This window comes from Anastrepha obliqua, chromosome 4, assembly GCF_027943255.1.
Source record: "Anastrepha obliqua isolate idAnaObli1 chromosome 4, idAnaObli1_1.0, whole genome shotgun sequence".
Taxonomy (NCBI): Eukaryota; Metazoa; Arthropoda; class Insecta; order Diptera; family Tephritidae; genus Anastrepha; species Anastrepha obliqua.
The window spans coordinates 60964569-60990664 of NC_072895.1; the positions used below are offsets into that span (position 1 = coordinate 60964569).

A 26096-nucleotide genomic window follows, 5' to 3' on the forward strand; every position below is an offset into this window, starting at 1 on the left:
TCCGTTTTTGTGACACATTCATTTTCGGACATTTAAATTTATTTATGATCCATTTATTTACTACAGTTGTTGTATTTGGACAAGCGCAACGCAATAAATTACAATTTCATTTTATTTTCATGGGCATTTTAACAATTTGCATAGTTTTGAGTTTTGCGCATCGACATCAATGAAAGCAAAAAGTGTCAAAGTGTCATAACTTAAAAACAAAAACAACGAATATGCTCACAAAGTTAACAAAATAATCATGTGTAATATACAAATATATGGATTGGAATTTATAAACTCTTTTATTGTTCCGGCACACAATTTACGGTCATTTAAATGAAAATATAAACTCAAATAAATGTTTATCTGTGCATATATCTGTGTGTGCGCGTGATGCTTTTGTTGCAACTGATTGATTTTGTTAATATTTTATTTGCTTGGAAATGTATTTGGAGCAATGGAGCCTTATATCCACAAATGGGGTGACTTACAATACAATTTTATGCCGCCTACTAGCAGCAGATGGTTTTGTTATGAGGACCTTTTTCATGAGAGAAATACATTCGTAGACTTGTATATACTTATTTATTACCATACTAAAGCCAGTCCTGCAATATCGAGTCTTTGTCTGGTAGAACTCGTTAGATAGGATAACTTCCTAAAAGAAGCTGGAGAGAGTTCAAAAGTGCGCCTTTATTGGGATAAGTGGGGCGCTTCACATTTTCTATTGGTTGTCGGTGTGTTAGCGCTCAACGCAATGCTAAAAGTGCAACCCTTAGCACTGCACAAGAAGCTTAGTTGAAGCTAAAATGATTGAAACTTATTATGAAAATGCCCGATCTTTAAAAGCAATACAACGAATAATTCGTGATTTTTTTGGTGTAAATAATCGTCTGAATGAGCCGGGAATTCAAAGGTTGGTGAATAAATTTCAAGAAACTGGTTCTGTCGAGTATAGAAAACGGACTGGCTGACTAAAAACTGGACATTCTGTTGAGAATATTGGTGCTGCAGCGCAATAATCGTCTACAGCTCAGCATTAATAAATGCTTTCCAAGCGTGTCACTGTTATTGACTCCTCATGTCCCACATCAAGAACACCCCTGTCACGTGTAAGTGAAATAAAAGACTTGGGAGCAATATTTGATTCGAAGCTTACATTTATTAGTTATATAAATTTAATTATTTCGAAATCTTACGTCATGCTTGCTTTTGTTAGGCGTCATAGCTCCGATTTCTCGGACCCTTATACGCTAAAGCTTTTGTATACGGCGTTTGTGCGTTCGAAGCTGGAGTATGCATCCTTCATTTGGTCGCCGTATTATACGTGCCATGCTGCTAGAATTGAACGAATCCAAAAGTATTCTTACATTTCGCGTTGCGCAACTTACGCATTTTGAACTCTATCCCTACATTTGAAGCGCGATGCTTATTGACCAACTTGATGCATTGCAGGGCAAGAGAATAATCCTATCTTTATCTTTCATTTTTGACTTAATCAGTGGTGCTGTTGGTTGTCCGGTGCTTCTTAAGAGGATCTTCTTTAATATTCCGGCCAGAGCTCTGCGTAGGTCGGAGTTCTTCTATGGTCTTTCAGAATCCTTTCATGCTCAAAATGCTCCTATTACTAGAACCTTAATTGGGTTTAATAAAATCTCTACATTTGTTGAGATATATTAGATTTTTCATTCTCAAAAGATCACCTATTAAAATCTTTGAATATTTGTTATAAATAGTGTAATTGTACTTTCTTTTTTATTGTCTATAATTTTATACGTCCACTAAGACTATAAGAATCTATTATATTCATTGGTTTAATAAATAAACCGACTGTTTGGCGGATTTCACCTGTAGTTGTGGTCGTACTATATATTCAAATGATGCCATTTTTCATATGTAATTGTTAAGAACCGTATTTTGAAAACAAATAGTGAAACCCGAAAGAATAAAGATAAATTTTTACATGTTTTATTTTAAAGCAATACCTAGGCATGTCTTTTGAAAGACGCTTTAGTTGCCCAAAAGTAGGCGTAGCGACACGAATTTTTCAAAATTTTACAAGAAGTACCGAGAGAAATTTGAAACTCCTAAAACACTCAGGCTATAAAGTTAATGGTAAGTCAAGGAGGAAAGGAGGGAAGCAACAGAAAGAAAAATATATGATAGAAAAGAGACATAGAGGTAGCTAGACTTGTGAGGATTTTCCAGATTCTTTGGTAAATCAGAAAATATCATGCAGTTTGAGAGAACGAATTTTTCCCGTTCTCATGAGATCGGCCCCAAAATTCGCAGCCTTGATCTATCAAATGGAGGGCACTCATGGAGAAAATACTCAGTGCTATCCGTCCTCAATGATTCCATTCAAGGTCATATGCTTACCCAATGGATTGTGACTTGTAATAATACCGACCATCAACCGAACGTCTTTTCTTCCAAGTTTTAGAAGAAAGTTCGACAGTTTTCTGTTCGCCCTTATCACAAAACGTTGATCCCTTCATGACTCCTGCAGAACTGATTCCGATTAATCGCTCTGGTCCCTGTTGGGTAACCGCTGATCCACAATTGGCCAATTAATCGGCAATTTCATTCCCTTGAACACCGCAGTGACCTGGAACTCATACAAGTACAAACTTTTTCTGCCTTGGAGCATAATTAAACTTCTTTTTGCATTCTTGAACACTTTTTAAGGTTTGCTTTGCGTTCTCCAGCGCTTTTATTGCCGCCTGACTGCCACTAAAGACTCCAACCTGTTTCCCGTTATCCATTCTGCTGCTTTCAGAATGGCAAAAATTTCCGTTTGGAGAACAGTTGCCATTCCTCTCATAGTGTAATGATACTTTTTAATATCGGTTGAATACCATGCGGTTTCAGAACCTATTGCATTCTTGGACCCCCCTGAAAAAAATTATCCGACAATGGATTACGCCATTGCTCAGTGGACATTTTATATCAAATCTCCTTCAAAGTGAAACTATAGGTCGACCTTAGGTAACAAGAAACGTTGGATACTGTGCAGATAGCATCTTAAATATTTCTCTGTATCAATTTTACTCACTTCGTATTTGTTGTTTGAATTCACAATTTGCCGCAATTTTGAGATATTTTGCTTCATTTATAACAGAGATCGTCCAAATGTGCGTACAATCGGAAAAATTGTGTAAAAGTTTGAGCAAACCGGGTCTGTAGAAGATGTGGAAACACCAGTGCATGCTCGTACAGCTCGTACTGCAGAAAATATTGCTGCTGTTTGCGATAGTGTGGTTGAAGAGCCGTCCACCTCAACTCTTCGTCGTGCCCAAAACTTGCACTTCTCACGCTTGTCGTTGATGAACATTATGCACAAAGACTTGCATTTACACGCTTACAAGGTGCAATTGACTCAAGAACTAAAGCCTCTTGACCATTTCAAGCGTCGTCAATGGTCAGAATGGTGACTGGAAATGGCAACAGTGAATAACCAATTTTCGAAGAAAATCATCTTCAGTGATGAGGCACATTTTCACCTCAGTGGATTCGTCAATAAGCAGAATTGCCGCATTTGGGAGAATGATAATCCAAGAGTGATTGCCGAAAAACCAATGCACCCACAAAGAGTGACTGTTTGGTGCGGTTTATGGGCCGGCGGCATCATTGGGCCGTAGTTTTTCCAAAATGAGGCCGGTCAGGCAGTTATTGTGAATAGTGTTCGCTATCGTGAGATGATAACGAATTTTTTATGGCCCGAATTGGAGGATATGGATGTGGACGATATGTGGTTTCGACAGGACGGTGCCACTTGTCACACAGCTAGCGAAACAATGGCTTTTTTGCGCGAAAAATTTAATGGCCGAATAATCTCACGTCGCGGCGATGTCAATTGGCCGCCAAGATCATGTGATTTGACACCGTTGGACTTCTATCTTTGGGGTTATTTGAAAGAAAAGATGTACATCGATAAGCCAGCAACAGTTTAAGAGATAAAGGATGAGATAATTTGGCATACTAAGGGTATAGAACCTCAATTATGCCTCAGCGTCATCGAAAATTTGGACCATCGGATGGAGGTGTGCCGCCGAGGCCGCGGCGACCATTTAGCCGATATTTTATTCTGTACATAATTAAGCCATACCGAGGCTTTGTTGCTGTTTTCATTGGGGGGACTTTTTAAGTGGCTGGTCCCAAACCTAGCGCACAACCAGCTATCCTGGAATGATTCGCCTTCTCACGTTAGCTCACTCCCGAACGGGTGTTCGGAAGCTACCCAGAGGATATGTGGGCTAATCCACGTTGTGAGCTGCTTGAACCATATGCAGAAGAATCATCCTGGCCACTCCCAAGTGAATGGCGATCAGTAACTTTCCCCACTTGCGTGGACTTCTACACATGGAACCATCGTCCTGGCAGACTCTGCGTAAGATTTTTGGACCTTTGCATGTTGGCAACGGCGAATATCGCAGGCGATGGAACGATGAGCTGTATGAGCTTTACGACGACATAGACATAGCGGAGCGAATAAAGATCCAGCGGCTACGTTGTCTGGGTCATGTCGTCCGAATGGATACAAACGCTCCGGCTTTGAAAGTATTCGTTGCGGTACCAGCTGGTGGTAGCAGAGGAAGAGGATGGCCTCCTTTGCGTTGGAAAGATCAGGTGGAGAAGGACTTGGCTTCACTTGGTGTGTCCAATTGGCGCCGATTAGCACGAGAAAAAACGACTGGCGCGCTTTGTTAAACTCGGCCAAAATCGCGTAAGCGGTTATCGTGCGAATTAAGAAGAAGAATTGAGCCATATCAATATTATCATAATAAAGAGAAATGACAATAATTTCCTAAAAAACTTGCATTTTATTCAAAATCAACACCGGCCCTTGAAACTTAACCACCCTTTACAACCGTGACAAAAGTATAATATCCTTAGGCACAAATGCGCTGGTGGAAAAACAAAACATTAAAAAAAAAAGTTATTCAGGACGCAAACTGGAATTGAAATATACTGTAGGCTGTCAGCGTAAGGTATTCTTTTCGCTAATCATAGAAAAGTGTGTATATATGTATATGTGTGTAAAGCTTTGTGTTATACCAATGCTATGACCCGAAGAAAATGTATGAATATTACGATTAGCCAAATGCTACTTTGAAGAGGAAAACAAATCTTGATAATTTGATATTTCGTTACATTTTATATAATTTTCGCATTTGTTGGGTAACTTGTCAATACTTCTACTAATATTTATGACTTCTTTGATAAATCATCGTTTAACCTCATTAAGTACTTAAATAAATATTGTCTAATATGCAGAAAACTATTGACACATGACAGGGGCGAAATAAATCAAGTTTAATAGGCCAAACTTTGCAGTTAAGTGGGTGCGAGTAGATTTATTGGATAGCTAAGCTGAAGAAAGTGTTATAGAAGTACCTACTTAAGTATGTACTTGCATGTATTAGTGAGGTAGAAGAGCAGGAATAAGTCGATTGTTGATAAAGTGGAAAAGTTTTTCGTCGTCGTTTTTTTAGACGTTTGCCGCAAATGAATTATGCTGATTATGAAATACGTAACATACATAGTATGCATAGTATGCACAGCCAACCAAACAGATGATCCAAGCGCACGAGCTCTATGCCCCCAGCACAGTAAAAATGCTTTGTCACTTAAAGTATCATTAGATCTAATCAGATGGTAATTTTGGGCTCTTAATTTCCGTAAACACATGCAAACAGAAACAGCTGTGTAAAAAAGGTAGCAAAAAGCTGAAGGAGTGGCTGCAAAAAGGTGCAGAGGGTCGAAAGAAAGTGTGCGCAGAAAAAGATGTGTCAGAAGGGTATTGTTGCCGAATTTTCATTAAGAAATATGTGTTGTTATATTTAGTTAATGATGAGCAACTCGAAATTAATTCAAAAACACGTTTCAGCTATTAATTTGACAGCAAATGTACACAAATACAGACATACACCCATGATATAAGTGGGTGCAAAGGTGGATAACCGCTTGGTAAACATAATCTACAACCAGCAACAGAATATACCCTTCCAACTTCCCATTACTCTTGTAAAATTGACAGACTCGACCGAAAAATTTAGTACCTGAATTGTGAGCTCACAAAGGGGTATGAGTGAAATTTTTCCTAATTTTGTTTTGTAGCTTCTTTGTTTCAGCGCAACGTAACGACTGTAAGTAAAATGAAAAACCTTGTACCCAAGTCAAGGCTCACAGTGCAATAAAGAAGGGCACATCGCTTTAAAAGTTATGAAAGAGAAAAAAGTGCTTGGTACAGCATTACTAATAGCACCAAGCGATAATAAACAGCATTTCAAATGCATAGTTGCCTCAAGCGCTCGCACCTGTCCATTCACACACACACGAACACTAACGGCGACACATAAGCACTTCGAAGCCGACTAACTAACACTATCGGCGCATTAACACGTCAAACAGAAACTCTATTTTGTTGCATTTGTATATGTACGAGTTTGCGTTTGACTGAGCGCCTGAAGGCATAACATTGGTTGATACTCATCCTCCCGGAAATACCATCACAGAGTTGTTGATTAGCCACTCAGCGCTTGGCGTAAAAGCGAAATGTGTTGTCACTCATACATGCATGATGTAACCAAAATTGGGTATGGGAATAAGTTTCCACCCCCATAAAAGAGGTGTCGCTGCTGCTATTTGTGTTCGCTCAAGTAATATACTGGTGATGTCAAGGTATCTATGTGAGGTTCCGATTGCAGTAGTTGAGATTTGTTTGAAACGTAAATATCGTTTTTTATCCGGCGTCAAAAATGTCTACGTTCGTTCCGAAAAAAAAACAGCATTTGCGGGAAGTCTTCATTATTACCTCTTAAAGAAAAGTGTAGCTGAAACGTGTCGTATATTGATCAATATTTACGATAAGCGCGCTCCATCAAATACAACTTGTAAAGAGTGGTTTGGACGCTTTCGAAGTGGCAGTTTCGACGTGAGTGATAAAGATCGCGAAGGGGCACCGAAGAAATTCGAAGATACTCAACTATAAAAATTATTGGATGAACACGCACGTCGAACCTTTGTCTAAAGAGTTGGATGTTGATAGATCAACCGTCGGTAAACGTTTGCACGCGATGGGAATGATCCAGAAAGCAGGTAACTGGGTGCCACATCAATTGAAAGAGAGGGATATCGAAAGACGTGTAAGATGCTCCTTGAACGACAGAAAAGAAAATATTTTCTGCATCGCATCGTCACTGGGGATTAAAAATGGGTCTATTATGATAATCCTAAGCGTCGAAAATGTTGGAGCCTACCAGGTGAACCAAGCGACAGCAAAAAAAAATATTTATGCTACAAAGGTTATGTTGTGCATTTGGTGGGATCAGAAGGCTGTCATCTATTATGAACTTCTTAAACAATCTGAAACCATCACTAGCGATCGTTACCAAGTGCAGCTAATGCGTGTGAATCGAGCTCTCAAAGAAAAGTGGCCGGAATGGGACGGTAGACATGACAAACTGATTTTGCTGCATGACAGCGCCAGGCCACACGTTGCTAAATTGGTCCAGATATATTTAGAGGGACTGAATTGGGAAAATTTTGCCCCAAACATTCCACCTTCGGATTACCATCTGTTCCGATCTCCGATCAATTTAGTCAGCCCTTATTGAAGAGCGGTTCACTTCTGCGAGAGCATCGCAAACTGGCTCAATGAATGGATCAAGACAAAAGAACTCGAATTTTTCGTCAGGCGCATACTTCACGTAATAGCTGGTACTATTTAATTGTTTAAATAACTCGTAACTTTGGCTAAGAAAGGACGGAAACTTATTCCCATACCGTATATATATCAAAATTTTTCGGGAACTCCACGGTCTTCCATTTTTCTGAAAACTAATTTATTTGTAGGCTTGAGCATAATAAAAAGTAGGGTGATTTTTTTTTAATTTAGTATTTTTGCATGATTTTATAATGCAAGGTTCTGTATTCAGTGACAACTGAAATTTGGCACTCCTTAATCTATTGTTGCATTTTGGAAGCAGGGAGAAAGGGGAAGAATGGGATCATCCCTCTATTCAAAATCACAGCAAGACGCATTGACAGGGCTATTTGAACAGTCTAATAATATCTAATAAGAAGTTAGTGGCCAATAGTGCATTTCTTTAATTTATAGGTACAAGTTTTCAACTACTAAATATAATTAAAAATTGTTTAAAAACAAAAAGTAGTTTGTATTGTAATATATGTACCGTCTTTCTTAAAAATTCAGCGCTTAGTGTAATTAATGCTACCTTGGAAAACGTGTCGACCTATGTAGAAGAAGGCAGCCTAAGGATATATTATCGGACCCGATCTTGGAGATCTGAGCTTCAATGAGCTCCTGAGTATAGAATTGCCAGAACACACATACCTCGTGGGATACGCAGACAATATATCGGCGATCATATCAGCTGAACCAGGATAACTGGAATGCGGTTAAAAGATACGTTGAAGGCGTATTACGGGAAAAAGATAGATCTCGATGTAATACGACAAAGCGAAGCTTCACAGACAGAAACATAAGAAGACGAGCCTATATAACATGAAGCTGGCTACAAGCATGAAGGACCCTGAATTGGTCCATTTTATGGACGACATTCTGGGCGCTCTCGAAGTAATGCAGAAAGAAGTTCCGAGAAGAGGAGGGGGGACTGTTTTATTGGCCACGCCACACGATGCAGTAGACGACGGTCGCTGTAAATGCGAAGGCATTTTCAACCCTAGCTTAACCAACAAAAACAAAAAAATGCAAAAGAAGGCTTAAGAGTGGCCACCATTTGCTTTTATACAAGACCTCAAACGATTAAACCATTCAGATACTGTAGCACATACGATTTCCATGGATATTGACGTCAAACCAAAGATTGTTGAAGACTCTCCAAATTTCTTTGAGGCCTTCGACAGGCTATGTTCTCCAATTCTGATCGGAAACTGTACTCCAATGTATTCACATCTGGAGCGGAATCTTGAGCGTTGGACGCTCTCCATTGCAAAGAGTGCTGCTCGACTGCTGCACTTCTCTTCTGGTCCACTTTTGCCCCGCTATACCAAAACCTTAAACGCATTTTTTTCAAACCGAAATTTTTCCAGCTAACAGAATTCATATAGCCCGCGATATATGATAAGACCTAAACATTTTGATCAATTTTAACAAGTTTTGCTTCGTTTTGTTTTCATTTTTGAACTTGCATTATTTTCGTATAAAAGTGCAGGTTATTATTGTCTAAAAAAACTATATAAATCCAATTTCAAAATGTTTGAAAAATAAGAAAAACCTCACAAACTCTTAATTAAAATTTTTAGAAAGAGTTTTGGTATGCAGTTTTATAGCTTATTAAATCTTAATATAATAAAGTGAAAATCAATGATCATTCAAAACAAAAACACGAAAAATAGGCAAAACTGATCAAAGTGGTATACGCTACCAATATAACTGGAAAAAATCTTGATTGATTAACTTCAAATTTTCACTGCCTATACACAATTATATTATGTAGGACTCCTAGATATTTATAAATATTTTTTGGATTTTTTTTTTTAATTTACTATGGATTAAAAAAAAAAAAAACATTTTTGCTGACTGTATGCAACTTTTTTTTAATTTGTTTTGAATTTAAAGCTTTCAAAAAAATTCTTTATGAACTTTCTTTCAATTTTGAACTTAAAACAAACATTTTTGTTTTTTTAATTTTTTTAACTTTCTTTTCATTTTCAACTTAAAAAAACCTTTTTAGCTTTTAAGAGATTTGCTTTCAATTTTGAATCACTAGATGTATGATATTTGTTTTATACAAAATTTTGGATTTTTTCCCCCTTTAGAACTTTTTTCTAGCGTTTTTGAACTTGAACTTTCCCTTAATTTTGAACTTTTCAAAAATCCCTTTACTAACCTTTTGAACTTTTCAGAAATCCATTTGTTTTAACTTTATCGAAATTCTTTTAGTTTTGAACTAAAGAAAAAAACCTTTCCCAACTTTTTTAATTTTTTTTTTTATTTTTAAATTATGTAAAACTCCCTACATGTAAAAAACGTTTGGATTTTTTTTTTCAATTTTGATTTTTTTAAACACAACCTTTTAATTCACATTTTTTGAACTTTTTCGAACTTTCTTTTAATTTTGAACATTTAAAACAAACCTTTTCTAATTTTTTTTTCAATTTTGAATTTGTTAAAAAAATACATTGTTTTTGCAAAAATGTATAGCATATACCAAAAACTCCCACGTACGTCCTTGAACTTGATTCAAAAAAAGTTTTATCGAAGAAAAGCTGAGCAACCGCAATACTGTTTTATAGTACGTCGGAAAACATACATTTTATAGGTGCAATAAAGTATCTATTTCAGAATTTTTATTTATTTCATAGACCTGCTTTAAAAATTTTTGGAGTATGTTCTTTTTCTGCCACTGCAATGACTTGAAGGCTATAAATAGAGGAAGGGAAAACACGTTTTCTAGCTTAAATATATTTCCAGTCACTCATCTCCATTACTTAGCCATTGTCATTTTCTTGCCTTTATCTACAACTATTTAACTAAAAAATGATTTCATGAGCTGGCTATATTTTCTAATAAATCGTTTTATAGTAGTTGCAGCCTCATTCCTTCCATAAATCTTTTAACTCATTTCTTTTATTTATTTTTTTTTTTTTGCTTTCTGGCAAACTAGAAATGAGTATAATGAAAACCTACTTACTGGCGCGAGAGCAGCAAAAGGAAGAACATTATATCTGCATCTTTATTCAACTGGAAATTCATCAGCAACATCATCGTCGTCATACTCAACGTCACTCATTCCCACTCCCACTCTCGACATCAGCGAAAGCGTTGAAGTTGAAATGGGTTCCGATGGCCTCTGTTTGCAACATACCAGCCATTTTCATATTTCATAGCCACCGTTTTACCTTCGTGTACGAGTATGCTGAGTATGCTTGGGCGGTTCAAGCCCCTTGTCGTTTACTGAAAATGAAGGTTTCAAACAGCAGCAGCGCTCTTGTTTTTCTCTTGACGGCGCATCGCACATTTACCTTCACTATCAACTCTGACCTACTCTTCATATTCTTCAGCACTAAACTCGACTCCTTTCCACTCCACTGTAATTCTTTGCTTGTTCTCGTCTCTAGTGACTTGTGTTTGCGCTATATGGGTTTTGGTTGTTGCTGTTGCCACTTGTGCTGTTCTTATTACTGTCTATTTCGTTACATTTGTTGGGTATTATCAAGCGACAATGAAGTCAAGTGGAATTAAGATTTCAATACCCATTTGCTCATAGAACCATTGAATATCCTGCCCTTCCACACTCACGTACTTGCTAAGCTCCTACTTTCGTTCAACCATTCATTCAATCATGCTTTTAACTCTTAGCTTGTATCGTGCAAGCACGCCTCTTTAGCGTTTTCCTCTGCCATTCTTGCGCATATGAATGTTACTTATGCATAGTTATTGTTGCTGTTATGATTGTTGTTGATTATGCTTTGATATTCACCCTTTGCCGTACACTAAGTCACGCTTTCAATATTCTGTATAGTTAGTAGTCTTATCTGTTTGGCAAATATTTTTTCACTCTTCAGTTAAGCTTTGTTATTATATCTTATCATGGTAACGACCTTTTAACATTTATTCTGGTGGTGGAAAATAGTAGATACCCACATATATGGGTGCTCCACTAAGGCCACCTATTTAGAATTTAGCGCCATTTATGTGTGTGTCGAACTACCAGCGCTGTTGCTTGACAGCTGCCATTTGTGAACTTTGCGGCTTAGTCGTGGAGAATTACATACATAGACGCACAATGTAATTACTACCAAAAGGGTGAGAATTTTCGCAAGACAGTCCAACAATGCATTAACTCGCGCCGCAGTAATGGGAATTTCAAACCAAGAGCAAGCGAAATCATGCGTTGTTGTAGAATTGTTTGAAAAGGAAGATACATATGTAAATGCCAATGTTTCAAGAAAAATTCCTACAACAAGCTAAAATTGGCTTCGGCTTAACTTACTTTAAAATCGACAATAACTAATGAACAACATCTATGATACTCCACTCCGCTCTATCCTAACTATCAGCAGATAATAAAGGAGATGACTACAGCGGTGGCGAAACCCATTTTCCTCTCTCGCGCGTTGGTCAGCTGGGAGATGGATTACATAAAATCCCATCCGCCCTACTTGTAATAAAAGCAGAATGCTTCTGAACATTTCACCTATAAAATTATAATATAAGAATGTCCAGTGTGCTCTAAAGTTTAGGGTGTTGCGAATAATGGGCGGAAGCCATGGTACGCTCTAGAAACAGAACAATGGGAGATAAATAGAGAAAATATTCATAGATCACGGAGATCGACATTTGCCACAACTTCCATACCTTTCAATAGAAGTAACTGAGAAACGGATACCCTTCCAGGCGCTGATGAGATCACAACCATTATGGCTGGTTTGAAAACGGATATTTGGGGAGAGTCCGGTGATTTCTTCCAGCTACATTCAATGAGGTAAATTTGCAGACATCCAGACCACTGCAGCGTTAGTAACTCGCCTCCTAGTCAATTCCCTGACCAAGCTGTCATAAAAATGTTTAGATCAATAATTACCAACCCAAAATGTACACAAGAATGTCATACAGTTATATAACAGCACATTGCCAATCTGTGCTTAATCCTGAGGCATCGTGAGTTTAGAGAAAGCAGATGAGTGCATGAAGAAAGTATCTGATGAAGGATTTGGGTAATCGAGTTCAGGAATAAAAGCCTCCCTGGGTGAACTGTATAGTAAAGTATAGAAGAGAATATCTACAGCTACCAACAGTAAGTGAACCAAGATTATCGCGCTCGCTTTGGTTAACACTCGAGTTTACAAAGGCCCTCAACAACGAATATAACAGTTTCCCGGAAGAATTCTAACAGCGCACTACCCTATTGGCGCAGAACGATTTCTATAAGTGCTGTACTTATGTGTGTGTCATGATGCAGAAGTAGAGTAGAGTCCATTGAGCGCTCGGAAAGTATAGTAACCCTTCGAGGAAAGCGCTTTAAATAGATTTCTCGTGTGCCTCGAGAACCAGGACAGTTTAGGCACAGATTTGATGGAGTAGTAGATTGGATTCGCCAAAAAGAAAGGATGGTTAAAAGAAATTTGCGGATAGGACTGGATAAATTTTTTAAAACAGTTTAGGTACAGATTTGATGTAAGAGTAGGGAGCTATAGAGAAGATAGTGCAGAAAAAATCTCTCCTGGAAACCCTAATGGGTGTTAACCTGTCTTATCTAACCTTACCTTATCATAATATGTATTTCGTGAGAGTCAACCAAAATTAGGTACAGTATAAACATTTTTTTTTTGTTTTTGGTTTTCCAAATGATAAGATCTTATCAACTGAATATAAAAAAGAAAAATACTTTCTTGTATTGTAACATTTTCACGGTATACGTCTGAATTTTTGGTGGTAAACGTAAATTCTCATTATTTGGATATTGCAACTGCTAAAAAAGAATCCTCAGCATAATACTCGAAGGTAAGCCTCTTGTGATATAAATAGGGCAGCTCTGAAAGCCATTCGTAGTAAAAAAAACCATATATTAATAAAACTCGAGCAAAGTATTCGTACCAGTTCTCATATACACCCCACTGTGTATTATAAACACATCACTATTTTTCATACAAAACTATAGTCCGCATTCCAAAAAAAACCAGGTGACACAAAATTTCAAACTTTGTACAAAATTTTTCAAAATTTCATCACGACTTTCAATATTTTAACCAGAATTTTAATGCAACAAATTGCAAGTTTAAAGAGACCACAAAAACACCGCTGATTTTTTGCAATTTGATGTGTTGTCACGAATTTTTTTCAATGGGCTATAAAACTGCCTATCCGGAAAAATTCTAAAACTTCTGGTAAAAGGTGGAAAGTTTTGATAAAATTTTAAGCAAAATTTTAAACTGTTCAGTGCAGTTAAGTTCTTAATGGAAATAAACTATAATTCGAATAAGAATCTAAAAGTGTTTGTTTTTTAAGACAATCAATTTAGAAAAACTTTTATGCCAAGTAAATATAAGTTCATCTTGATTTCATTACATATTTGAAGGTTTAGAATTTTTTAATTATTTTGAATTGTTTTCTATTACTCACCTTGAAATTCCTTACGTGCCGCACTCACCGACGTCACAATGTTCGCCACATGACCCAGCACCGTCGCGAACAGCATCAGTCCGAATAGCAATTGTAATATCACAAAGACGTATTCACCTTTCGATCTGGGCTTTGGCAAATCCCCGATCGTCGTTAAAGCTAACGTACACCAATAATAACTTTGTAAATATTGTTTAACTACATCGGCCGATTCGGAATCATGGTATACCCAATTCCTCGAACCGAATCCATTGTTCTTATGTATAATATGATACAGACATCCGTTCCAATGGAATATCACAAGTAGGTAGTGTATCAGCGCTGTCGAACGAAATAAGTTCGGATAGTTTGTATGTCGTTCGGTACGATCCATAAATGCCCAAAATCTATAGATTTTCACCAAACGAAATGAACGCAATATCGAATTGAATCCGATTGATAGATATAAAAAATCCAATGGCAGCAAACATAGGCAGTCAATGTAGAATGTTGTCGAATTCATATAGTGTTGACGCAATTTGGTTGCATCCGTTTGTAGTACACCATCCTCCAAGTAACCGGTACGAAAATGAAAGAATATATCTATGAGATATAAAAAATCTGAGAAATAATCGAGACAAAACCAAATGGCAATCGTTCGTCGATTGATCTCTTGAAAGGCGAAACGATAGATTATAACCCAGAAATTATAGAGGAACGCTAGTGATACGACCATCGACCAGTAGTAGCACAGACGCCCCGCCGGATCGAACACAAAGTGGAATTTACGCGAGGCAGTGGCGGCACGAAATCGTTGCGAGGCGGTTCGATGTGGTTGCTGCTGATGATGTGACGCTGCGGACTGTTGTTGTTGTGTTGATGATAAATGCGATTGATGATGCGCATGAGGATGGTGCGCATGCGACACCGATGCCGAATGGTGCAGCTGATGTGACGAGTGATGCGATTGTGAGGGGCCGCTATGTGGCGGGGCAGTGGTCGTAGAGGTACCGGAACGTGAGCGGGGATATCTGATACAAAAGAGAAAGAATAGAAATATTACCAAATGAACCAGAAGAAAATATCTCATTTTATATAGCAATTTTCAATAAGTCATTATCTTCTGGAAAATTCACTGATGCTTGGAAACTCGCTTCCATAACTTCTATATATTCAAAAGCGGGTGCCTTCACAAAATTTCACACATGGTGTTGATCGACAAGCTCGCTTGCCTAGGTTTACATTATACTTTTCTTCAATGGCTTAAATCCTTTTGAGTCGAAGGCAGTGCGTTGCCACATTCGATGTTGTTCAATCTGAACCTTTTTCGTCACTTCTGATGTACCATGAAGTATCATTCTGGGTTCATTGCTGTTTATCCTGTTTATAAAGGGCATTCGCTCTTGCTATTCTTTCGCCAGCTTTCTATCATACGCCGACAATATGAAGATTTATTCAGTGGTTAATAATACTAAAAACTAAAACTCCAATCCTGAGACCACATCTTTCTTTAAATATATATTTAAAAATTGCGTCTATGTTTCTTTTTCAAAATCATATAGTTATTAAAAATGCAGTAAAGCTTCTATGGAGGAATATTGCAATCCCTTCAAGAATTTAAGGATCTTGGCATTATCTTTGATGTTTCAGTTATATTTTATGTTCAGTAATATTAATTTTGTCGTTACAAAGGCATAAGCTATGCTTGGTTTTGTACGGCGTAATAGCACTGAATTTACCGATTCGAACATCATAAAACTGCTTGATACCTTTTTGTTCACTCAAATCTCAAGTATGTTGCAATAATCTGGCTCCCTTTCCACCAGTTCCACATTGATAGGATAGGATCTGCCTCGTGCAATGGGTTTCTCGGATCTAATGTCTTTGTATATTGCTCGTTTAGCGCTGCTCAATTTGAAATCCCTGAACAAAAGAAGGTCAATCTAATCCTTAACTTTTAGATTTTGTACTACACAGGAGTTTATGGCCATCACTCAATTTTAGGAAGAATAAATTTTAATATTCTGCTGAGGTACCTGTATATTCGTGCTTCGTTGTCTTTCTGTGCAGACAATTTTAGAGTGAATTATGCACGTAATGCATCCATTGGAAGGGCTATTTGCGAATTTAACCAAATCTCAACGACCATCGATCTTGATTTTTCTTTGCTTAAAAAAATATGTACTGATATTCTGAATACGATGCTTTAATTTTAGTATAATTGTTAATTGGTCTATAAGAAATTACTGTTTCAGAAACTAAACATGCGAATAAATAAAATAAATTCACATAAAAGCTCAAAGCCAACCGCGCACATTTGCAGCAATTTGATTGAAATTTGGCTGAATTTTAAAAGGAAAATTTTAAAATTTGCCACGTGACTTCAACTCGCGTAAATCACCTCGAGGAATTCAAATAAATCTTTGCGGAAAAGGCGAAGAGAGTTACGAGTGTGTGTACGAGCAGGCAAATTGATTTTATGTATTTGCCACTGCATGTGCACCAATCTATTTGGATTCTTAAATGCGTCAAGCGAATGCAATCCATAAATTCGTTTGGATTTAGTGTGGTGCATTGAGAGCAACGTGAGAGAAAAACTTATACGCTTAGCGCGACATTTGGAAATCAAATGTTGCCAATTGCCTGCAGGACAGTGAATCACAAGCCAATCCGATTGGGGTTTGGCGCATTTTGGTAAACTAATGGGCGTGTGAGGATGTGAGGAAGACCTGCCCTCATCTTCACAATAACAGCAGTGTGACATATTGTCAAGATTTTTGTATTATATTTATATTTTATCCAACTTTTTTTATTTTTCTCTTGTTAAAATATATGTAGTTCGCGCTGCAATAAAAACCATTTAACTCAATGTTCTAACCTTGGTATTAATTTTAATAAAATTCAATAAATTTCCATTATAATTTCAAACCTTTCGATTAGAATTTTTAGAAAAATTCTAGGTAAGCAGTTTTGTAACTCATTTAATTTTGGTATAAAAAAAAGTAAATTTAAAGTGGCTCGAAATTCGCGTTTATTTTTTCTTAATTTTAAATATATATATTTTTTTTTGTTTGGTGGTATGACGCATGCTCGATGAAGGGTCACACTACACGACGCGCGTCTGCCATTACTTACTCTACTCGGCTCTAGAAGTAGCCTATATTGTGGAAAACACTATAAGTATGTCGTCTGGAGAACAATAAAGAGATCTAAAATCATTATCGGTCTGAGAAAAATATTTCTTTATAGTTGGCTCCTGGGCCGAAAAAGGAACTAATATACGATATTATCTAGCGGATACCTTATGATTTTCTTACACGCAGCCGTATTATGTCAAGATTTTAAAATCGGAAGTGGCAAAGGAATGGGTAATCCAACAGATTGTCTTGACAGTCAGGCTGCTGCAAAAGACACGAGAAATATGCACTCAAAGACTATGTATGTGAAGATAAACCAGCTAGAACATAAACAGGTATCAAGACATTGCTACCCTGGGCTAACGAAATGGCGAAGTCTGTATCTGCGGCTCATCAAATGGAATCAGAGTCAATTGTTATTCCAGATTTCGTAAATACTGTTAAGTAAACCGAGCCATAAGCTACAATACTAAGTGCTTCTTGAAGAGGTGGAACAGGAAGTAGCAAGATTTTTTATTAAGCTGAAAAGGCAGAAAATAAAACCGGTGGTTAGGTCGATCGTCGCGTAGTATTCATTGTGCCAACGTACGGCTACCAAAGGCATCATCTGCAATCCAATATGTGTCTCCTATCGGGAGGAGGATAAAAAAGAGAAGAGCATTTCGTCTGACTTTATTCGATATTTTTTGGGTTAAGAAGGCGTATATTTGGGTCCGAGGTATTGATAATGGATCAGCCATTGAATATTCTTCATTTTTTCAGCGTGTTCTCATTCAATAAGGAGTGTGGCAGCTGTAAGAAGCCATTTATCTTGTAAGCAGCGATGTGGAGAAGAAGGAGACTATACAACTCTACTTCCGGTATAATCTAGGTGAATGAGTTAAACGCTGCTTTATTAAACGAAAGAATCTCACGTCCGTGAACATCAATAAGCTGAAATTATTTATTCTGAGAATAAAGTGGTTTTTAGAGATGGCGGTAATTCTAAATCCTCTGTGATATCATAAATGGCAAGAAACCTAATGTGACCCCCAGCGAAGACTGTCGAACCTAATCTAACTAAGCTAAGCTAACTAAGTATTCCAGAAAGATGTTTCATGCGTATTTACTAGAGCGCATACTTTAGACTGTTCAATATCACATTGTTTAAGATTTATGACGTCTGACACTCGACGTCTAACGCAGGCCATGGCAATGATCAGATCGTGATCGCAAAGACCACGGATAAACATTTTTGATTAGTTTTTGAGCTCATTCTGCTATATAAAAAATAACTTTGACATACAGAGTGCATAACACTATCAAAAAAAGGCAACACTGGTCAAACTGTTGAGGTATATTACTATCCCGTGTCATGACCCTTTGAGGGATCTATGGAGGTACACAGGGCTGCGTCTGCAGCGCCCTGCATCATGAAGAATAAATCAAATCACTAGAAGAGTGAATATGACTGGAATATTCCACTATTTCCTTACTGCTTGAAATTTCCTTCTGGGTAAATTTACCTTTCATTCATGACACCATAATATTTTAACACATTTGGTTGGTGCGCAAAGAAGCGTCGGTGTTACTTTCACAAATATGTGGCTGTATGTTCAGCAATACCAAGAGATATAAATGCATTACACAAAAAGGAAATCAATAAAAATCCTTTTATGCGCGAATATTTTTCACCACAAATAAGAAGCTTAACTAGCAAATAGTTTTAGTGGATTTGTGGTTTTGAAAATTGAAAAAATTTTATAAAATAATTGAGAAGCTCTGCATTTCCTATATGTGAGAAATGTCAATTAAGGCGGAATTTTATAATCTTATGAATGAAGATATGTAGAATTGGGTATTAAACTTAGTCAAAAGCATTTTTTGTCAGAAATAACCATTTGAACATAAAATGTAGCTCACCGGGTTGTTTCCCCATAAAAGTTGTATAGAAAATGAATTTCATTGTATTAGTAGCAAAACCAATATTCCAATTAATTACTGAATATCATTTGATTCAAATAGTTTATTTGGCTGATTTGCAGTAGCTCATCTATAAAGTCAGTTTGATAAAGAAATTTTGAGTTGGCTATTTTAGCAATATTGCATTTAGTGTATTTGTGCGTGGCCGTCCGGGGTTTGTCTTATTTTATTTATTTATTTATTTATTTACTTTTTTATTTATTTTTGTGTTAACTGTCATAAAGTGTCACGGATATTCAAGGATGAAGATGGAAAAGGCCATCTTGAATACCTACGCGTCTTTTTACACCAAACATTTTACTGTTTTAATTACTAAAAAAATTGAGTTAGTCATAAAATATTAAAGTGCTTTAAAAAAAATTCTGGCATTAATTGCTACCTTTTTTCTTTTATTTATTTATATTTTTTATTCTTAATTGCACTGCATTTTTTTTAATAATTTGTTGAGTAAATCATATCTTTGAACTTTCAAAGTTTTTAAAAAATATTGTAATATATTGACAACAACTGCTAAGCACTTTTTCTTTTTTTGACTTCTTTTATTCTGTTTCGCAGTTTCGACAAACGCAGCTCTCACTTTGATGGTTTCAAGTTTTCGATATATTGAAATATCCTTCAAATCAAAAAATGATTAACTTTACATTGACTTAATATATATTTTTTACTCAGGCTTCTGGACCATTGTAATGTTTTCCGAGCGAAGGTAAATAACTACTCCGACAACCAAACGGCAATTAGGGCCTTGGGCTCGTTGTTTGTGCTTTCGAAATGAGTCACAGGATTTCCAGGCACAGTGGCAATGAAAACTGCTTGGCTGATGAGCTGGCTAGATAGGGGAACGTGAACGCTGTTTCACCGCAAAATGAGAGAATCTGTGGTGTATTCCTGGAAAGATGGGCTTCATGTCAACGTAGCGAGCGTTGAGTTAGTGCGCAAACGTGTAAAGTCCCGAGATTCTTCTAGCCACGAGTAGATCGGAGACATTCAAGGTAATTTCTATGGGTTTTCTTAGAGCAACCTTAGCGGGAATTGTCCGTTACGTATCCATGCGATGAGACTTGGGATTGTTTCAAGACTTTTCTGCAAAAGATGTCTGGAAGATGGGATGAAATCATCTCAGAATCTTCTTCACACCAGCGAATATAGCAGGTTTACACACCTGATGAATTTCATCAATAGGTCGAAGCGGTTATTACAAATACGACGATTTAGCCACTGGCATATCCTGTACCTACGCACAAGCAAAGGTGGGATTAAGAAATTATACTCCATCGGAAATCACGGCATTCAATCTGCTTTTAGCTAATTCCATGTGTCAAAAAGTTCTCATTGTTGAGAGTGAGCCAATTAGACTACATAGCAGTAATAATTATCGATTAATTAATATTAAATATTTGAGCGCACTTGTTTAAGGCGAAAAACACCAAATTTCATTTAGTACGTCAATGATATGAACTGAGTCTGAATCATGCTGTCGATTGGTGTTTTGGTGTAGGGCAATTAAAGAGGTTTTATGAAAAATCGAAACAAGAAATTATGTATGACAATGTGTCGTTAATAATAGAACCACAGATACATCCGACAATTAACCTGTTCTTAAGAGCCGACTTCAACGTTAAAAGGAAACAGAAAGCAACTGTAGTTCGACAGACAATAACAATTGTGCGGAGGTATTTTCGTGCATCCAGACATTAAAAATCTAATTGAAGATTCAACTTTCCACTGTGCCAATTCTCCTCTATGCTGATCGTTTTTTTTCTAATGATTCGCTTCAAACTCATTAGTTTTTATTGATACATACATATGTAGATGATTTCATACGTCCTCATTTCATTTTAAGTACTTTTTTCTAACGCCTCTGCTCTGATACGGCGATATTCTTATATACCCTATAAAATTTATCAAGTGAATGTGAATGAGCTAATCTGTAAATTGTTCCAGGGCACTGGGCAGTCGCAAAATATTAATTTATTATTAACTAATATAGCGAACTGAAATATTTCGCTTTGCAAGCTGTTCAAAGTTCATAGTTAAATATAATCAGCACTAGTATGGCCACCTTTTGTGAATGATTTAATGCTAAGTAATCTATCAAATCTCACCTATCAGTGCCGTTGCAGAAATTCCCGCTAAATTGATTACTCCCCGCGAATCCACCGGCCAATGTGTTGTCTTGGGAACCGCGCGCCGTCGCCGATCGTTGCCACGAATCGAGCAAAGGCTGCTCGCCGGACATCGCTTTCAGGCGGCCGCGCGATTTGCGTCGCTGTTTGTTGCTGCTGTGCAGTAAATCCATTTCGGAGGCAGTGCTTACAGTGGCCACATGTGGATTGGAGGCACGTGATGCACATGGTGTGGCGAGGCTGTCGTGTGATGTGAAGAAACCTTGCTGTGAGACGCTCTGACCGAATTTCGGCTGTGGCATGCTAAATTTCGATCCGAGATCTATGAGAAGCAGAAAAAAGAATATATTTATAAAAAGGTTTGTGAGTTTAATAATTTTATACAAAATTTAATAGAAATTTAAGAGAAAATTTGATAAAAATGTGTATAAACTCATTTAAAATATGAACTGGCTGGGTTTTATAAGAAAATATTGAAGGAGCCGCAGCCTTTGCTGAAAAGATTAGAATTGAACTAAATGAGTGAGAGAGGCGGAATTGAAAGATTTTGAACGATAGACTGGATAGACTGGAATTCAATTAAAAGGAAAAGTATGGAAATAAAATTAACTGAATTCAGAAAACCAATATTAATAATACTTTTGAAGTTGAGTGGTGTGGGAGTGGAGTCGAATTATGTGCGATGGAGTGTGGAGTGTGGAGTGTGGAATGTACCAAAAAAGATAAAAAACGAGTGGAGTGAGAGTGTGAAAGCTCATAGGAGTAGAGTAGAGTAGAATAGAGTGGAGTAAAGTAGAGTAAAGTAGAGTAGAGTGGGGTGAGGGTAAGATAAAAATAGGAATATATTATTTCGGGTGTTTTTCAAGAGCTTGAGAACTTAAAATGGTAATACAAAATAGAAATTATATTGGAATTAATTTTTTTATATTATCATTTGGCAAATAATTTCATAGCATTTTTTTAATATGATATCCGGGATATGTTCGTCGCGGCTACGAGTCCAATAAAGCTGGTCGTAAGGCGTCAATCGTGGCTTGAATATTGCAATAAATTGATTGCTAAGCGCACGAGTTTTTCCGTCTTTTTAAAAATAAATGTTGTCGATGTTTAGCTGAATAATTTTGGAAACAAAAATTCAGTTGGTATGGCTCGGTAGGGCTCGCCATTCACCGTAACAGCAGCTCCTTCCCCATTTCAAAAGAAATAAAGACCGATGATGCCGCCAGTGCTCTGAACTTCGCTTCGCAAATAAATTTTTTTTTCTATTCGCCAGCGTGGTTCTGCCTCCCGATATATTGCATATATTTATTATTTATATAATTGATAAAAATAAGGTGGTTTGGAGTGAATTGTAGTTGAATAGAGTGGCGTGGGATGTGCCAAGCAGATAGAAACGAAAGGCAGTGAGGTTTGGGATAAAGGCACGAGTGAAATGAAGACGGTCGGAATGGAGCAGATTGCATCCAGTAGATAAAAAAGCAGAGGACTGACAAACAAAAAATAGATAGTAGTGGAAGGAGACATATGGGAAGGAAATTGGAATGAACAGGAATGGATTTTAGGGGATTGCATTGGAGTGGAGAAGGCAATAATAGAGCGTGATATAGGAAAATATAGGTTGAAGTAGAGTGGGGAAAGGTGAAAAGTGGAGTGAGGAGTAGTAAGATGGAGGAAGCACAAGGTAGGTAGCAGTGACATGGATTGGAGTAGAGTGTGACATTGAAATAGAGTGAAGGAAAGAGAAGTGAGATGTAAGAAGTACATGACAGCGAAGTGGATTGGAAGGGAGTGAAGAAAAGTGTATTTTAATAGACAAGATTAGAGCAGAGTGGTATTTAAGAAGTAGATTGGAGTGGGTTTGGGTGTAGGATATTTGGAAGTAGAAAACAGATAAGAGTATAAAATGTGGAAGAAAGTGCTACTGATGAGAGCCTGATGAGAGACTGAAGAGAAATTCAAATTTTAATGGATTTCAGTAAACAAAAATAACGGGAAATAACAAGACCATCCAACACTGGTTACTCAACACGAACTAGTTAGTAAGATGAAGGATATTTACGTGTTCAACTTTGCCGAAGACAATGCTGATCCAGATGGTCTGAATACTTTTTTTGCGAATTCCTGAAGTTTTAAAATTTTTAGTGAAAGCACGAATAGTTTATCACGAATATTATGCATAAAATGTCATAAAATATTATTTCTGTCACCAGACTTCTATAAGAGAATTTAAAGAGGAAATTTTTTGTAGTACAGTTTTATCCTTTATTTCCTACCAAAATGAGTATTTATGACCCTTCTTAAAAAAGGTGTAATGAAAGTTCATTAAAAAAGTCTGTTAAGAGGGAAAAATGATCCGCATAAATTTCAAATGGACACGTTTACAGGAAGTAATTTGGTATGGCTTAAGATAAGTGCACGAAAACAGCTTTTTACAACATAATTTTTAAACATTTTGGCAGGATATATTAAAATAAGAAAATAATTGGAACGTACTTTTCTCCTAGGTGTTTGGCCGAGCTCCTCCTCTTCCCATTTATGGCGTGCGTCTTGATACAGTTCCCCAAATGGAGGGGCCTACACTTTTAAGGTGACTCCAATTGGCAAATGGTTTTATGAGAAGCTTTTTCATTGCAGAAATACACAATTTTATACAAAATAAAATTATTATTTTGCCGTTGGCTGCTGAGGGGCGACCGTCATTAGAAAAAACTTCACGCACCAACCCATTCGGCTACGGCGGCCGAAATATGCATTAAAACACTTAAAACTGTAAATAGTTACAAGGGAGGTTCAATTTTCATCGAAACCTTTTTTTTTTTGACTTACTGTAATGTAAGGGATGAAACAAAAACTAATTTAATGTAATTCTCCCAATCAAAGTAAGGATTTTGTACGAATTTAGTCCTCTCTGTTTTAGTTTGTATTTTTATGCTCCCAAGTGCACATAGTAGAATGTGTTTACAATGTATCAATACCGAATGCGCACACATTAACTTGGGCATATCGATTTTGCGCAATCATCATACCCTGTATTATTTTTCGGTTTAGTGATCCTCAGTAAAATTGTCTGTCTAAAATTTCTGCATAACAATTTAATACTCTAACTGACTAGTGAACTTCTAATACGCTTGATTCGAGTAAAATTTAAACGCCCATTTAGGTAGGATATAGAGGATTAAATGAGCTGCAAAAGCTCTTCATTAAATTCTTATACAGAAGCCTTAGCCACACCCATCTCATCATATTTAAATAGTTTTATGCATAATATTTTCAATAAACTATTCGCATTTTCACCCAAAACGTTACAGTTTAAAAAAATCACTCATACCCTCTGGACTAGTAATGCCTTCGACACAGTTGATCCTGGAGGTATCCTCTTGTTCGTGTTAGGTAACATTTTTGTAAAATTGTTGGTCTGTGAAAATGAAGACATTAAAGCATGAGCGTAATATAGTCAAGTAAAACGGCGTGAAAATTAAACTTTCAAAGCTTTGTTTCGTGAAAGCTTTTCCAAATAAAGCTTGTGAAAGCTTGCATCTTTCCAGAAAAGCTTCTGACTGGATAATGCAACAAAGTCACATATGTTAGTGAATATTATAATATATGAATGAGCCTTTTCTACATTTCCTAGCATGCCACTAAACACTACACATTTAATTTGATTTCAAGGCTTACCAAGAAAACTCTGCCGATCGATTGAAAAGCGACGCAAGCTACCCAAATCGATAAATTGTTCATCGCCCGTCAGCGTTGGCGTAATCGACAACTCTGTCGTGTGAAAACCCGTATTGCTTTCGCCGCCACCACCGCCACCGCTAAAGCCCACACGACTGCTACCGCCACCACCACCACCACCTCTACTGCTGCCACCACCACCTCCACCGCCACCGCTCGTGCTGAAGCAACCCAAAGTGTTGCCATAGAAACTGCCATCTAACTCAGCCATTTGTTGTTCATTGGCCGTGAGCGGTTGTATCGAGCGCGAACTGTGATCACGATATAGCGGACGTGGGGACGGCACTAAATGGCGCAAAGTACCGTTCAAGGAGAGACGCGGATGCATTATCTCGGGATAACTGGCACGCGGCTTTTGCGAAGACTGTGGCTGTCGGCTCAGCGAGAAGTAATTGCGTGGATTTAAGTTTGAAGATGGACCGCTGCCAGTGCCAACATTGCCATTACCACCATTACTTTTGCCTGCACGAATAACGCCACCAATATCGCTGCTCATTTTCAAGCGCCTGAACGATGCGATTTTGGCTTTGAATATCACTTTTTTAGTTTTACTTTGAACTGCCTTCGCTTTGGTTGTGTGTGTGGAGCATTTGCTTTCTGTCACTTTATTTGCTGTAACTGTTGTTGTTATTTTAGCTATTTTACTAGCGTTTTTCGGTTTGAACTGCTTGAACCGATGCCGCTTGGTCGTTACCACTTGACCACTTGCTTCCGGCTCGTCCGCATCTAAGATCCGCTGCCCATCATCGTGACTATGAAAATAACCGGAAATTGGTGAAGTTGGTGGTAAGTCTATATATTTAGTTGTTATATGGGATTGTTGTTGTTGCATTATAAAATATGTACGTATATGTAGTTTGAGGAGTCGATAAATGGTTTATGGTGCGGGCGAACGGGCATTTGTGCAGACGCATATGGGTACAAACGGAAGGCGGATACAGGTAATACGATGTATTGGCGTATTTGGCGAACAGTAAGAGGATTAAGACAGCATGTTTATATATATGTGTGTGGGAAAGAGAGAGAGAGAGAAAGAAATAGACCGTTGGAAATGTGGTT

General features: G+C 37.3%; 1 protein-coding gene across 1 annotated transcript in view; it reads right to left on the reverse strand.

The window, feature by feature from the left end:
- The window catches only part of LOC129244179 (uncharacterized), a 113373-nt gene extending 87504 nt beyond the window's left edge, over positions 1-25869 (reverse strand). Inside the window, exons 1-3 of the mRNA XM_054881793.1 lie at positions 24978-25869; positions 21282-21624; positions 14102-15111 (exon numbers count right to left, since the gene is read on the reverse strand). Coding sequence (XP_054737768.1) covers positions 14102-15111; positions 21282-21624; positions 24978-25869 — 2245 coding nt within the window. The remainder of the gene's footprint in view (positions 1-14101; positions 15112-21281; positions 21625-24977) is intronic.
- Between the last annotated feature and the right edge of the window lie 227 nt (positions 25870-26096).